Below are 17,216 nucleotides of genomic sequence, written 5' to 3' on the forward strand. Positions count from 1 at the left end.
GACTGGGGTAAACACAGTAAGAAGTTTAACAACACCAGGTTAAAGTCCAACAGGTTTATTTGGTAGCAAAAGCCACACAAGCTTTCGGAGCTGCAAGCCCCTTCTTCAGGTGAGTGGGAATTCTGTTCACAAACAGAGTGTTATATGCTCTGTTTGTGAACAGAATTCCCACTCACCTGAAGAAGGGGCTTGCAGCTCCGAAAGCTTGTGTGGCTTTTGCTACCAAATAAACCTGTTGGACTTTAACCTGGTGTTGTTAAACTTCTTACTGTGTAACATATTAATAATCCAGACCATCTGACCAGGTATGCTGGAGAAGGCATTGTGATGCAGTTAAAAAAGGTGAACATGAAAGCTGGATCTGGGAGCGGAGGTAAGGAAAATAAGCTTATTGTCACTCCTCAGTTATCTGAAAGGAACTGATTGACCAGAACCAGCCATACAACGTGCAAGGGTATTACTGAAGGTTCAGATAAAGGTGATTCTCGTCAAACACTATTTTGACAGCTGTAAGCAGAGCTGAGGACATACTGCAGCAGTGTGCCATTTCAGTGAAGACCATGCCTATGGAATCAGGTTAGGTGGGAGTTGCTGTCAGATGAAAATTGGTGGCTGAATACTTGAGGAAAAGGAGGTGTAATTCTAGCTAAGGAAGTTCTGAGTTTTGAGGGATTTTGTGATAGAGGTTAGTGCCAAATATGCTGAGTAAATGCCTAGTAAATCCGTGAGATCTATATTTGGTGTATCTGCTGTTTAATCTGCAACTTATACATAGTTCATATTGAACACCATTTGTATGTAAATTTGTGATTCATTTATGTTGATTTTGGTTTGATTACTTCAAAGTTGTAAAAAGTGAAATCTTGCCGGTTGGTTTTCTTGTTGGGGTTGTTCAGTAAATTCGGTCCTTTTGGTTTGTTAGTCCCCACTAGAAATCATAAGAATCTTTATACGACTGACAAGGTTGGCATCCCTAGTTATTCTAGGAGAGTTACTCATAAGCTTTCTTCTTGGATCACTGGAAAGTTTTTGATACACCTAGACTCGCAAAGTCCTTTCAGAAGTCCTGCGTGAACCTTGTTGTTTTCATAGAATCATCAGTGGTGATTTGAACTCGCATTCTCTGAATTATTAGTCCAAAACTTTAGATCACTAATCAAATCACATAACCACTATGCAACCTTGGGGATTCTGTACCACAATTCCCAGTAGCTCGCCTCCCTCAGGGTTTCACTTGAATTACTACACTGCTGACATCAGCTTCAACAGGAATCAATTTAACTGTAGAGGGTCTCTTGTCCTCATCCGATGCGACTTGCATTCATATAATGTATTTAACATCAACAACTTATGCTTTAACAGTGGCACGGTGGCACAGTGGTTAGCACTGCTGCCTCACAGTGCCAGGGTCCCGGGTTCGATTCCTGGCTTGGGTCACTGTCTGTGTGGAGTTTGCACATTCTCCCCGTGTCTGCGTGGGTTTCCTCCAGGTGCTCCGGTTTCCTTCCACAGTCCAAAGACGTGCGGGTTAGGTTGATTGGCCATGCTAAATTGATCCTTAGTGTCCCGGGATGCGTAGGTTAGAGGGACTAGCTGGTAAATATGTGGGGTTACGGGGATAAGGTGGGATTGTTGTTGGTGCAGACTCGATGGGCTGAATGGCCTCCTTCTGGACTGTAGGGTTTCTATGATTTATGGCAGCATGTTCGAAGAAGATTCACAAAAGTGTAATCAGATGTCAGTGTCTTTAAAGAGGAGAGAAAGTTGGAGAGAGATAGAAAGAGAGAGAGGTTTGGGGAAGAAATTATAGAGCTTAAGGCCTGCCTTACAGTCCGAGGGTAGGGGGAAATCAGGGATCCGCGTGAGTCATGGCCTGTGGCAATCCAAAAATGATCTCACAACAATTGGGGTAGCCAATAGGATTGGCAGATTATCTGACAAGTGGTGGTCTTGGATTCCTGATATTTCTCTACAGCAAACTCACTGGGCCTCCACTGTCATGCTCCTGAGAATGTCTCCCCTCTGGCAGTACTCTCTTACGAGCTGCCCTGCTCCTACATTCTCCTTCATTATTCTACCCTCCGCTGGAGTCAGAAAGTTGCCAGTTCACATCCCACTCCAGGGGTTCTAGAATGAATGCGAGGCTGACACTCCAACACAGTGCTGAAGGAGTGCTGCACTGCCAGAGGTACCAGCTTTTGAATAAAGCTTTAAAATAAGAACTCGGCTCCTCTCTCAAAACAATCCCATGGATCGAAGGCAGCAGGGAGGTTCTGCCCCATGTCCTAACAATACATACCCCCCACCAAAATCAACAAAACAGATTGTTTCATCAAGATCATATTGTTTTTGGGGTCTTGTTTTCCTCAAATTGGTGGCTGTGTTTCATATCTTACAATAGTGACTGCAAGTCCTTTATTTTTCAATGTCTATCTGTCTTTCTCAGTGTTCTAGGTATTGTCAAGGCTGGAGATGTTATGTAAGTAACAGTTACAGAGCAGAGTGCAACACAGGTTAAATGACTGGACAGGGCTGGATTCTCTTTTCTTCCGTGGGATGGGGGCATCACTGGCAAAGCCTACATTTGTTGCCCATCTCTCATTGCTGTTTTTCTGAACGTTTTCAGAGGACAGTGAATAGTCAACCACATTACTGTGAGTTTGGAGAGAGGTGTAGGCCAGACCAGTTAAGGGTGGCTGAATTTCTTCCCTGAAGGGCATTAATGAACCAGATAGGTCTTTATAACAATCAATGTATTCTAGATTTATTAAAATGAACTGAAATTCCATCAGCTGCCATGGTGGGATATGAACCATGTCCCCAGAACATTAGCCTGAGTCTTTTGAGTACTGCTGCTATGCCACCATCTAATCCACCTGGATTGCAGAAATAGGTGCAGTAACTAAAAAATAAATTCACCAAGTTCAATCTAAAGATGATGGATTAGTTACTGCACCTATTTCTGCAATCCAGGTGGATTAGATGGTGGCATAGCAGCAGTACTCAAAAGACTCAGGCCAATTTTTAATAAGTAAACTACAACAAAGACAGAAACAGGGAGATCAGATTTTCCATTGGCCGCAAAATACAATCTGTACAGAGAGAGGGACACACACAAAAACAACAACAACTTCTATTTATATGATGCTTTTTAATGAGGGGAAAAAATCAACAGATACTCAGAGGTTTGAATTAATTAAGGAGAGCAGGCACAGATTTGCAAAAGGCAGATTGTGCTCGACTAATTTAATTGAATTGTTTGAGGTAGCATCAGAGAAGGTTGATAATGGGAATGTAATGGATGTTGTCTGTATGGATTTTAATAAAGCATTTGACAAAGTACCACATAAAAGGCTTGTTAACAGAATTCATTGAATAGGAAGGTCAGTGTTAGCTTGGATAAATAAATATTGGCTGAAGGCAAGAAAGCATTGAGTTGTGGTAAACAGCTATTTTTCAGACTGGAGGACAGTAGACAGTGGCATTCCCCAGTGCCAAGGCCACTGCTCTTTTTTGAACATATAAACGATATGGATTTTGGAATACAGAAAAAAATTTTGAAGTTTCATAATAATTCCAGACTTGGAAGTATGGCAAACAGTGATACAAATTAACTGGAATAGGACACACAAAAGGGTTAGCAGAATGGACTAGCAAGTGGCGGATAGAATTTAACATAGCAACATGTGAAGTGGTACATTTTGGCAGAGGGTATAGGGAGAGGCAATAGAGATTTAATGTTGTTGTTTCTCCTCCCGCACCTAATGGTGCGCAGAACAAACTTTCGTCAGTTCCCATAGCGAAGCTTTTCCTGGAAAAGGTTGCGAGCCTGTCACCAAGGACATATATCTTGAGGGGGTGCCACTCTACATCAAACATGGCTGACCAGGGGTCTCTCCTGCTCTTATCACCAGCCATTGGCGTGTTTGGAAGGATTTACAAGTTGGTGTTCAACCTGTTTGGTCATGTTATGAACATACTTTCCTTGGCCACAAATCCTGGGATGGGATCCTAACCCAGAGGTCTGGCTCAAAGGCAAGGATGCTACCCACTGTGCCACAAGACCACCTATAGATTTAATTGCACAATTCTAAAAAACATACATGGACAGAATGACCACAAAGACCTTTGAAGGTGACAGGACAAAATAAGAGAGCAGTTAGCAAAACATAAGGAGTCTTGGGCTTTGTATATCGAGATGTTGAGAATAGGGAGGGGAGAACAGGGAGGAGGGAGGAGTGCACAGAGGGAATAGTGTGCAAAGGGAACAGTGCAGAGAGTGGAGTGGAGAGTGCAGGGAGTAGAGAGGTATAATTGTGAGTAGTAGATGGTATGGGATGCAAAACTTACCAGAGGGAAAGTGCAGGAGGAGAGTGTTGAGAGATAAGGAGGGAGGGGTGATAGAGGGAGAAGGAGGGAGGGTTTTGAGAGAGAGAGAAAGAGAGAGAGAGAAGGAGAGAGGGTTGAGAGAAAGAGCGAGAGAAGGAGGGAGCGTTGACAGAGAGAGGAGGAGGGAAGGTTGAGAGAAAGAGAGAGAGAGAGCGATAAAGAGAGAGAGAGGAGGGACAAGCAAGGGAGGAGGGAGGGTCGAGCAAGAAGTAGGGAGGGTCGAGCAAGAAGTAGGGAGGGTCGAGCAAGAAGGAGGTAGGGTCAAGTGAGAAGGAGGGGGAGGGTCGAGTGAGGAGGGGGGGAGGGTCGAGCGAGGAGGGGGGAGGGTCGAGCGAGGAGGGGGAAGGGTCGAGTGAGGAGGGGGGAGGGTCGAGCGAGAGGGAGGGAGGGAGGGTCGAGCGAGAGGGAGGGAGGGTCGAGTGAGAGGGACGGAGGGTCAAGCGAGACAGAGGGAGGGTCGAGCGAGAGGGAGGGAAGGTCGAGCGAGGAGGAGGGAGGGTCGAGCGAGGAGGAGGGAGGGTCGAGCAAGGAGGAGGGAGGGTCGAGCGAGGAGGAGGGAGGGTCTAGCGAGGAGGAGGGAGGGTCGAGCGAGGAGGGGGGAGGGTCGAGCGAGGAGGGGGGAGGGTCGAGCGAGAGGGAGGGAGGGAGGGTCGAGAGGGAGGGAGTGTCGAGCGAGACAGAGGGAGGGTCGAGCGAGAGGGAGGGAGGGTCGAGCGAGAGGGAGGGAGGGTCGATCGAGACGGAGGGAGGGTCGAGCGAGACGGAGGGAGGGTCGAGCGAGACGGAGGGAGGGTCGAGCGAGAGGGAGCGAGGATCGAGCGAGAGAGAGGGGGGTCGAGCGAGAGGGAGGGGGGGTCGAGCGAGAGGGACGGAAGGTCGAGCGAGAGGGGTCGAGCGAGAGGGACGGAGGGTCGAGCGAGAGGGACGGAGGGTCGAGCGAGAGGGAGGGAGGGAGGGTCGAGCGAGAGGGAGGGAGGGAGGGTCGAGCGAGAGGGAGGGAGGGTCGAACGAGAGGGAGGGAGGGTTGAGCGAGAGGGAGGGAGGGAGGGTCGAGCGAGAGGGAGGGAGGGAGGGTCGAGCGAGAGGGAGGGAGGGTCGAACGAGAGGGAGGGGGGTCGAGCGAGAGGGACGGAGGGTCAAGCGAGAGGGAGGGAGGGAGGGTCGAGCGAGAGGGAGGGAGGGAGGGTCGAGCGAGAGGGAGGGAGGGTCGAACGAGAGGGAGGGAGGGTCGAGCGAGAGGGAGGGAGGGAGGGTCGAGCGAGAGGGAGGGAGGGTCGAACGAGAGGGAGGGAGGGTCGAGTGAGAGGGAGGGAGGGAGGGTCGAGCGAGAGGGAGGGAGGGAGGGTCGAGCGAGAGGGAGGGAGGGTCGAACGAGAGGGAGGGAGGGTTGAGCGAGAGGGAGGGGGGTCGAGCGAGAGGGAGGGAGGGTTGGGCAAGGTGGAGGGAGGGGGACGGGCGAGAGGGAGTGGGACGGGTGAGAGGGAACGGGACGGGCGAGAGGGAGGGGGACGGGCGAGATGGAGCGGGACGGGCGAGAGGGAGGGGGACGGGCGCGAGGGAGGGGGACGGGCGCGAGGGAGGGGGACGGGCGCGAGGGAGGGGGATGGGTGCGAGGGAGGGGGACGGGGGCGAGGGAGGGGGCCGGGCGCGAGGGAGGGGTACGGGCGAGAGGGAGGGGGACGGGCGAGAGGGAGGGGGACGGGCGAGAGGGAGGGGGACGGGCGAGAGGGAGCGGGACGGGCGAGAGGGAGGGGGACGGGCGAGAGGGAGCGGATCGGGTGAGAGGGAGCGGGACGGGCGAGAGGGAGCGGGACGGGCGAGAGGGAGCGGGACGGCGAGAGGGAGCGGGATGGGCGAGAGGGAGCGGGACGGGCGAGAGGGAGCGGGACGAGCGAGAGGGTGCGGGACGGGCGAGAGGGAGCGGGACGGGCGAGAGGGAGCGGGACGGGCGAGAGGGAGCGGGACGGGCGAGAGGGTGCGGGACGGGCGAGAGGGAGCGGGATGGGCGAGAGGGAGCGGGACGAGCGAAAGGGAGCGGGACGGGCGAAAGGGAGGGGGACGGATGCAAGCAAACGGGACAGGCGAGAGGGAGGGGGACGGGCGAGAGGGAGGGGGATGGGCGAGAGGGAGCGGGAGGGGCGAGAGGGAGCGGGACGGGCGAGTGGGAGCGGGACAAGCGAAAGGGAGCGGGATGGGCGAAAGGGAGGGGGATGGGCGAGAGGGTGGGGGACGGGCGAGAGGGAGGGAGACGGGCGAGAGGGAGGGGGACGGGCGAGAGGGAAGGGGACGGGCGAGAGGGAGGAGGACAGGCGAGAGGGAGGGGGACGGGCGAGAGGGAGGGGGATGGGCGAGAGGGAGGGGGACGGGCGAGAGGGAGGGAGACGGGCGAGAGGGAGGGGGACGGGCGAGAGGGAGGGGGACGGGCGAGAGGGAGGAGGACAGGCGAGAGGGAGGGGGATGAGCGAGACGGAGGGGGACGGGCGAGAGGGACGGTGACGGACGAGAGGGAGGGAGACGGGCGAGAGGGGGACGGGCGAGAGGGAGCGGGACGGGCGAGAGGGAGCGGGACGGGCGAGGGGGAGGGGGACGGCCGAGAGGGAGGGGGACAGATGAGAGGGAGGGGGACGGCTGAGAGGGAGGGGAACAGTGGGGGGAAGAGAGATAGAGAGGGGCCTGTGTGGGGCTTGAGAGAGTTGGGGTTGAGACAAAGAAAGAGAGAGGGAAACAAAGACAGAAAGAGAGGAGAGAGAATGGGAGAGAAAGATGGGAGAGAGAATGGGAGAGAAAGGTGGGAGAGATTAGAGAGGGATGGGGGAAAGGGAAAGGAATAGTGAGTTGTTGGATGGGAGAAATAGAGGGACAAGCACAAAAAATACATCCATGAGCACAGCTCATGAACAGAGTCTGTTATGGGCACTATAAATCCTCATCGTAATATAATTCTCTTTGGAATAAGCTTGCCTTCATGAAATGGGACAGCTGTTGACGACAGTCAATAGATTTTCCAGACCATTCCGTGTAACCAGTCAGCCCCATGCAGCCTGTGTCCTCTGATTGCTTTCTGTGCTGTGCTCTGTGCCGAATGTTTCACTACCTCTACATTCCCAGTCTCACCCATAATCCAGTCTGCTGTTCAAATCTCTCTATATTCCCACCATATGCTGGAATGGCCAAATCCTGACACTCGATATTCTACACCCCTCCACCACATGCCCACTAAGCTCCGAAAGCTTATGGTATTTGCTACCAAATAAACCTGTTGGACTTTAACCTGGTGTTGTGAGACTTCTTACTGTGCTTACCCCAGTCCAACGCCGGCATCTCCACATCATCACTTATTTTTGCGCAGCTTCCACAAATCTTCACATAAGTTCACATAAAGCTTGCAGTCAAGAAAGAGGCCATTAAGCCCAGCCAGTCTATGCCAGCATTTATACTCCACTTCAGCCTCCAATCATCTCTCCTCATCCATCATCAAAACCCCCTATTCCCTTCTCCCTCATTTGTTTATCTAGCTTGCTTTAAACATATCTTCCAGGGCTCCACTATAACCAAATTCTTGGTCTGCATTACTCAATACCACAATGTCAGAATGCCTGATTCCTGTCATTCTATCCATACTCTTAGTACTACTTCTGCGAGAGGCAAGTCTGACCCACACCACTATGGATAGGGCAAAGAGGCCAGTCACAAATCCACCCAAACAGAATGGGCACTGAACCTGGTGTTGTTGGCATCAATCTGATCCACACCAGCCAACTTAGCCAATATGGAATAGTGATGGTAGAGGCTCCAATTTATTTCCATCACATAGCTGACCTGGAATCTCTCCCAATTTTGTCACCTGCCATCGTGTGTAGTGGACAGATTTGCAGATTGATGCTCAACCTGTTTGGCTGCACTGTGATCACACTCTCTTTGGACATCAAGCCTGAAGTGGGACTTGAACCCAGAGCTTCTGGCTCAGAAGCAGGGACACTACCAGCTGCATGACAAGACCTCACCCACTTGCACTAAGTTGCCGTACTTTCACTGTGACGAGGTCAAAATCCTGGAACCCTCTCCTGAGCAACACTGTGGGTGTACCTAGATCACATGGACTGCAGCGGTTCAAGAAGGCAGCTCACCACCACCTTCTCAAGGGCAATTCAGGATAGGCAATATATGCTGGCATTGCTAGCGATGCTCACATGCCATGAACAAACACATTTAAAAACAAAATAGTCAGATGCATTTAAAGGAAAACTATAAGAAGGATATTTTAAGTTAACCTTTCACTCATTTTCATCATATTTACTGGCTCTACTTTCAATGGTAGTAATACAGTAATACTCTGGGTTTACCGATCTCTTTCATAATATAAATATCTTGTACATGATTAACTAATCTGGCTGAACATTTTGAATGTGAAAAAGATTAAGCTACATTTGGGGAATTTTACAGAGCACCAAGTCAGCATAAGAAGGAAAGCATTGTGATCTATGAAGAAATAGAACGGGAATGTAAAAAGCGAAACATTATACCAATGGACAGCTTCAATTATAAACTGGGAAAACCCGAGTGGCTTAGTTGGTAAATGTAAAGCATGACTGCTTGCAACCCAGAATATCTTCCCCTTCTGGGGAAGAGCATAACTGGAGGTCATCAATATAAGATGGTCACAAAGAAATCCAATAGGGAATTCAGAAGAAACTTCTCAACCCAAAGAACAATGAGACTGTGGAATTTTCTACCACAGGGATGGTTGGAGTGACACATTTAAGGGGGAGTTAGAGAGGTTATGAGGGAGAAGGGATTGGATGATTACGATGATCGATTTTGATGTGAAAAGATGGGAGGGGGCTCGGGAGGAGCATAAACACTGGCATGAACTGGTTAGACCAAGTGGCCTGATCCTGCACCAAATATCTTGTGTAGTCTTATACTATGGCTTAAAGGATGAGATGAAGTCGGAAAGGACAAGGCTCATGTGGAGCATGAACAGGGCTGAATGACCTGGTTCTGTGCTGGAAATTCTTGAAACCCAATGGAACTCCTGAACAAAATTAAACAATCGTCCTGCTTCCTTATCAGTTTCCGTATGCACAGCATTCCTGCCATTCTTGCATGCTAAGCTTTCACTAGACTGGATAATTCCCTTCTTACAAAACCAGAGGAAAAAAATTGATTACTAATTCAGTGGCATGATATTTAAAAAATAGATGCTTTATGCATCATTCCTTTGCTCCATCCGAATGAGTCTTTCATATTCCTTTACAATGTGTATTTGGTCACATAAATGCTGCTTGAATGCTGAGGCATGTTATTTGAGAGACCCACCACGCTGATAGTAATCCCAGGTGACTGCAGGCATTATGCTGTAGCATCTTGCCATCAGTAACACTGAATATATTCCACACTTTAAAATGCTACCAATTCTCCTGGGAGGCCATCACATTTCTACACAGTGAACTTGCCCACCTAGCTGGGTGCAATAGGGAATTTGAAATCCACAGAGCATTGGGATTGATTCATTATTTACACTGGAAGCTGTTTCAAAAGCAGCATACAAAATAAATCAATTTGATACTTAATGAGACAATAAACTACTTATTGCAAGATTGGACTTCAGTTTCAACATCACATAAGAGCAGCAGCTATGCCTGAAAGCGGCAACCACAAGCTAATTCTAGAAACGTCTCTTATTTGAGTGGGGGGCATCAAAGAGCAAGTGCACAGGCATAGCTTAGAGTCTGCTCTTCACACATTCTGACCTCGCGGTCTGAATCCATTGGAAGAAGTTGGAATGCCTCCCATCATGTTGGGGATAGGTGGGTCGCGGGTCGGGGGGGGGGATGGGGGGTGGGAGGCAATTTGAGAGGTGGAAGTTGAGAAAAGGGGGCAGTTAGAGGGCAGTTAGATAAGTCACCATCAGCCAAGCCCTGGCCTTTCCTGGCTACAAGGGCTTTGGCAGTGATTGAGACCTGCCCAGCTTCTCAGCTGCAAAGCATTCAGAAAAAGAGACAATCAAATGACTCAAAGCAAAATAAAAATATAACAATGGGGCTTTTTCGCAATGTCTGATTTGAACTGTTCTCTGTGATCCCTGAGCTAACACAAAACAGCAAACCCAGTTCAACACAATGCCCAAGAAAATTATGAGGTAAAGGGAGCCTGCACATACCTGTAATACCTGGACTGTAAGTAAGTGGAACACACAGCCTTTGACACGTGACTCGCTGAGCCAAAATCTATCACCTTAACTCTGTATGGCTGCCTGACCGGGTCCACTAGCATGATGTTCTCTGGCTTGAGGTCAGCGTGAATCAGGCCGAGGCTCTTGAGCTTCATCAGGGCTGTAGCTACCTGCTGCAGGATGGGCCGGATGTACTTGAGGGGCAGGGGACTGAATTTGTTCTGCTTCAGGAAGTCATACAAGTTCTGCTCTAGCATTTCGAAGACAAGGCAAGTGTGGTTCTTGTGTTGAAAGCACTCGTAGGCCCGGACAAAATTGTAGTCATCCGCGCTCTCTGTGCTTAGTCGAGCAAGGATGCTCACCTCAATCTGGCCCTGACGTGCATAGGAAGGGTGGTTCTTCAGAATCTTGATGGCCACAATCTCATTGGTCCCTCTTTTCCAGCACTTAACCACTTGGCCAAATGTCCCCCGGCCGAGGAACTCCAACACCTCGTATGTGTTGGTCATTGAGCACAGTACCTCGTGCTGCAAGAGCTGGTAATCACCCTCACTGTTCGACCCACTGTTCTTGGAGGTGGCAGTGGAAGTGGCCGCCGTGGCAACTGTGGCGCCACTGGTGGCGTTCTGAAGCATTGGCGGATGCTCCTCGATGATCTGCACACTGCTGGTATTCTCGAGTTCCTCACTCTTCCGCTTCAGACCACATTTCTGGTAAGTGTCGAGAAGGCTCACAGTGCTGCGGCGGGTCAGATTCTGCAGGCCTCCCAATGCCTGAGCAGACACGGCCACCACCCCTGATGTGCTGTTTGCTGTTGTGAAGACAATGTGGCCGGCACTGGCTGGAAAAATCACCGTCTGTTCGTAGGACAGAGTTGGATTGGTAACTTGAAGAGAGGCGCTGATTGTTGACTGTGTGATGGTCGGACTCTTGTTCTGGTTATAGACTTTACTGTGTGAACCATACCCGGTCATATCCCAGTTAGAACCCGGCTCCACTTTCAATTTCTTCACACTGCAGAAGGCACTTGATTGAATTGTGTGAGGGGAAAAGACTTGCACTTGCGAGGCCATACCTACAGAGACAATGGGACAAAGATAGAAAGCTATAATACCAGCCAGAAAAAGAAAGGGAAACTTGCATTCTTAATGCATTTTTCATCATCTCTGAATGTTCCAAAACATTTCACAATTAATGAAGTACTTCTGAAATGTTATAATAGAGGAAAAATGAAATCCAATTTGTGCACAGCAAGCTCCCATAAACGTGTGGCAATCACAACCTATTTTAGTTCTGATGGTTGAGGAATAAATATCATGGCAGAACTCCTCACACTACTTTGAAATATTTTGGTGTGATCATTGACAGCCACCTCAGAAAGAGCAGACTTGGTTTAATGTTCGACCCAAAGACAGTATCCTTGCCATGCGTTTCTGAAGTGGGATTTGAACCTACAACTTTCTGGTTCAGTGACAAGAGCCACGGCTAACACTGCCAAAAATTGAATTTATTCTTAGTGTGAATCATTCTTCCTTGTTAATTAATATTTTTAAATTTTGTCTTCTGAAAGCTGTGGCTCTTACTGGGGCATGCTCCTGAGTATCCTACCAAAGGATATACTGAAGTAACCCAGTAAACCTCTAACATGACCCAAGCCCCTGATCTCTGCCACCCTGATTGACAAGGGCAGCAGGTGCATGGGAATACCAAGCCCTCATACACTATCCTGACTTGGAATTATATCACCTTAATGCACTTTGCTGCATGCCCCCTTAATCCTTGTCTCCCTGTAGATCAGAAATCTTTCCAACGCAGCCTTGAATATGTTCAATGACCCTGCACTACACGGGAGAGAATTCCAAAGATTAACAATCCTCTGAAAGAAGAAATTCTTCCTCATCACTGTCTTAATCCCTTGATTCTGAAGCTATGCCCCCCAGTTCTAGATTCCTCCATGGCGAGAAACATCCTCTCAGCATCCACCTTGTCAAGTCCCCTCAAGGTCATATATGTTTCAATAAGATCACCTTCCATTCTTCTAAACTTCAATGAGTAAAGGCCAAACCTGCTTAACCTTTCCTCATAAGACAGCCATTCATCCCAAGAATCAGCCTAGTGATTTACCTCTGAATTGTCTCCAATGTAAGGATATCCTTCCTTAAGTAAGAGACTTAAGGAAGTACTCGGTGTGTTCTCACCAATGATCTGTACGGTTCTAGCAAGACTGCCATTTACACCATCAGGAAGACAAACATGATGCTGCAGCATGTTGCCAAACTCCTAGCTTTCAGCATTGACAATGTGAGGCTGGAGGTTGTTAATAGCACATACCTAGGCTCCACAATCACCAGCAATCTGTCACTTGATACTGGAACCAAACGCATTACAAAAGCTACAGCTGAAAGTATGGAACAATAGCAACCTGTCTGAGAACGCCAAAATGCCAATCTACCAAGGCTGCAAGCCCAGTGCACTCCTCTACAGTGGCGAGACCTGGACTTCATACGCTTGGCAGCAGAAAAGGCTAACAGTTTACATCTTTGCTGTCTCAAGACATTTCCCCAGCATCTCTTGGCAGGGCAAGGTCACCAACTCATACATCCTGGAACATACCAAGCCAACAATTTCTGCACTATTTTGGCCACATGAGTTGGCTGGATGGATTTGGCCATATAGCCAAAGACCTTCTGTATGGTGAACTGGGCATTGGGACATGATGTCCTGGATGTCCTTACTTCTGCTACATGGGCACCTTCAAACAAGATAGGAAGATGGCGGACATTGACAACTGTCACTAATGGCCATAACCTCTGGAGGCTGCCTGGTTGGATGGTTTGGAAGAGAGGAGCAGAAATGAAAAGCTCAACTGGCTGAGAAAGAGAGCACAGAGAAAATAGAGGTCAGTAATTCATGCATTTTAATGTCCCATGTCTTCCTCTGCAGCAAGGCAGCAGAGACAGACTGCCATGCCAGAGTGCGGTTCTTGAGTCCCACCAGGCAATGCTCAGGTGAGGGGTGGAGAGCTGTTTTATGTTTTATTGCTTTTTTAAACGTCTACCCCAGTTTGCTGGTGCACAAATATCGACCTTCCGCTTAATCCACCTCTTCATCCACCCAGAGTTGCCCACCATGACTCTAATTTTCATCCATGACCCCAGACTGAAAATCCAACCTACGGGGGCACTTTCCATCAGGTCGACTTTGCAGACCAGGAATTGTTGCAACCTGGGAGCAAAAATTCTGGTCTTTGTGTCCTCCTCACAACTTGCTTTTGTACCTATTTTTAAACTGCCAGCAAATCTGCTGACACACTCTATCCCTTCATCCAAGAAGACCATAAATTGTTGACTTCACAGGACTGACCCTGTAGCAATCCACGAGTTTCATTTTGCCAGCCAGAGTTAGCCAATCCTCTAACTATGCTATTATATTATCCCCAGCACCATGAAATCTTACAGAATACAGTAAACGTTTATGTGGAATCTTATCAAAAAGAAAAACAAAAATCGCCAAAAGCAAATCAAAGGGAAAAAACAACTTATGTTTATATAGTGCCTTTAACATAGTAAAATGCCCCAAGATGCTTCACAGGAGTGTTACCAAATAAAATCTGCTGTAGGAGAAGATATTAGAATTGGTGACCAAAATCTCAGTCAAAGAGTTTGGTTTAAGGAGCATCTTAATAGAGGGAAAAGAGGTAGCAAGAGGTTTTCGGCGTGAATTCTAGAGCTCAAGGTCTTGGCAGCCAAAGGTGAAATGATGAAAGGGGCTGGGATGAGTTTATGTTGGTGCAGGATGCAAAGCCAGTCAGGAAAGCATTGGAATAGTGGAGTCTGGTGGTAAGAAAGGCATGGGTAAGCAATAGATGAGCTGGCATGGGGGAAGAGAGAGCCGGAGTTACAGAGGTGGTAGTGTTCTTGGTGAGGGAAAGGATATGTACTTCAGATAATTCAGGAAATGGCAGTCAGGAGGTCTAGGATCAGACCAACTGGGGCAATGTCCATGTCTGTCCAACAGCCCAAGGTTAATGTGTGCTCAAAGAGAATGGAGTCCAGGGTCTAGTCTAGCTCTGGCAGATAGCGTGCAATCTGAGGACCAATGGTTAGTAGAATCAGAGCTCTGGGGTTGGTTGATGGCCAGGACAGTCTGAGAGTGTCAATAGTGAGCACAGCTGACTGGTGGCAATTGGGGATCCTGATGTTTTCACTATCATAATCCGCTGGACCTTAAGATGTATCTCTCTTCTGGCAGCACATCGCAAGTAACCGCTTTACTGCTTTTTAAAAGGTTAGAGACAAGGAAATATTGGTATTTAGAGAGACATGTGATCCTGTACATGGATCACAGAAAATTAATATGGATTTACAGGAAGCAAGTTGGAAAACAAATGGTATATTGGCCTTTATTCCAAGAGCGTTGAGTTATAAAAGTAAAGAAGCCTTGCTACAATTATATAGAGCTCTGGTGAGACCACACACAGCTGATGTATTGGATGGAGTTTAGTGAAAAAGTGCTTCCTCATTTCATTCCTGGCTCTAATTTTCAGGTTATTCCCCTTTGTTTTCGACTCTCCCAAACCACTGTCCCCACCCCTGCCCAAACAAGATGAATAGCTTCTGCATATGAGAACGGATATACTCGCATTAGGAGTGAAACTGGATTGGTTCCTGGGTTATCCTGTGAAGGGAAATTGGGTAGAATGAGCCTATATGTATAGGCTGACAATTCAGTACAGTAGTGAGAGAGGCTATTTTTCAGATGGGACATAAAACTGAGCCTCTTTCTGGCTCTCAGGTCATTGCTAAAGATCACACAGCACTATTTCAAAGCAGAACAGGAGAAGGTGGTTAATTCTGGAGTTTTAAATACTCCCCAAACAACATCACCATCACACATTATCACAGTGCTATGTGTGGGAGTTTGCTGTGTGCAAATTGGCTGCAATGAGCATACTTCAAAAGTACTTCATTAGGTGTAAAGCACTTTGGAAAGGCCTGTGATGGTGAAAGGCACCACATAAATGCAAGCCTTTTTTAAAAACTTGGCCTCAGTGGTAGCATTCGGCAATAGGAACAATATTGTAGCCAATCAGGATGTAGCAATCCCCAACAATATTTTTGCACCACTATGGCCTGTGATGGGTTAAAATGCACACCCATTCCTCAAGACACCTGGAGCATGAGCTACAAATCCTGAAAGGTCTTGATGTCTAAAAACAGCACATTTTTTCAGATCAGGCTCATGTTATTTATGTCAGGGATCACCTTAATAAACAGCTCTGAGACACAGGCCTCAATTTAGAACTTGTTTACATCTTGCTTCACTCAACATTCATAATAATTCAATATATCTGCAGCAGCAGTAAAGCACAAACACTGCAATAGATTTCTCTTCTAGATCCTGACTCTGTGGAGGATGGCCATAGCAGACCTAATCTCACCCAAGGAGGTCACACTTATTGCTTCAGCCCATTGACAGTGGCCGTGGGCATGCTGTTCCACTTCAGAGGGCATCACCTCTGGCATTTCCTCTCCCTTATCTGCCTCATAGCACTCCAGGAACTCACAACTGGGGACTGGGAAATGTGACTTCAGCCCTTCTGGTCTCTATGGTTCAGTAATGCACCAGGCATCATTGAACCATGAGCAGGGAGGGTGAAACATTGAGGTTACCTGTCTAACAGATGAACTATTTCCTCTGGGCAGCGAAATCAAGAACATGGGGAGAAAATCTTAAAGTTTGAATTAGGATATTAAGGTCAGGAAGTACTTTTTCAGACAAGGGTAGTGGGAATCTGGAACTCTCTTCTCCAAAAGTCTATGTATACTAGGGGCCAGTGTAATATTTTGAGACTGATAAATGATAGATAAGTGCATCAAAGGCTGTGCAACAAAGGCAGGGAAATGGAGTTGAGGTACGAATCGGCCATGGTCTTAATGAATTATAAAGCGGGTTTGAGCAACTGAAGGGTTTGTTCCTATTCCCCATGCTTCAGCTATGTAAAATACTTCCCTGGGGTTGTGGATGAGTCAGTAAATTGTTCTGCCAAAGCTGATACCCAATAGGTACAATGAATGGTGAAGCCCAGGGCTGAACCACTTGCTTTAATGGGCCTTGGTTTGGTCAGCACCTCTCTAATGCCTCTGATAAGATTTTCTATTATTCTTTCCTGGGACGTTAGTGGTGTTTGAAAGGCCTGCATTTGTGCCCATCCCTAGCTGCCCTTGAGAAGGTGGTGGTGAAGTTTGGGAAGCAGCATTGGAAATGAGTATCTTGGTCATGGCATGTTCATCAACATTACCCCTGCTGCAACTCTGCCCACTCAACAGCACTCGGTCAAGGACAAACCTGGCACACAATAACACAAAACCGTCAGGATCACCAGCCAGCCACAGAGAGTTTCTCTGTGGGTGTCAAATGGTTTCCACTAAATATTGCGACCACCTGTCAAGATTCTTTTCAGGAAGGGGGTTTGACACAGAGGTTTGGGGTAGGGGTTTGGAGGATAATAGGTCACCTTGTTAATGTCCACCTGAGGGGACAATCTTCTTTCACATTCATCCCAGACTTACAGAGAGGAAGTTATTCCAATCTGAGTGCAATTCATCCAATCCACCCTCTTGGAAGTGGATTAAGAAAAGATAACATGATA

General features: G+C 48.1%; 1 protein-coding gene across 3 annotated transcripts in view; it reads right to left on the reverse strand.

Annotated features, from left to right (window-relative positions):
- The window catches only part of hipk2 (homeodomain interacting protein kinase 2), a 289,722-nt gene that overhangs the window by 207,568 nt on the left and 64,938 nt on the right, over positions 1-17,216 (reverse strand). For all 3 annotated transcript variants that reach the window (XM_078220251.1, XM_078220250.1, XM_078220249.1), the window contains exon 2: positions 10,553-11,639. In XM_078220251.1, coding sequence (XP_078076377.1) covers positions 10,553-11,639 — 1,087 coding nt within the window. The remainder of the gene's footprint in view (positions 1-10,552; positions 11,640-17,216) is intronic.

Source organism: Mustelus asterias, chromosome 9 (assembly GCF_964213995.1).
Source record: "Mustelus asterias chromosome 9, sMusAst1.hap1.1, whole genome shotgun sequence".
In the NCBI taxonomy this organism is placed as follows: domain Eukaryota; kingdom Metazoa; phylum Chordata; class Chondrichthyes; order Carcharhiniformes; family Triakidae; genus Mustelus; species Mustelus asterias.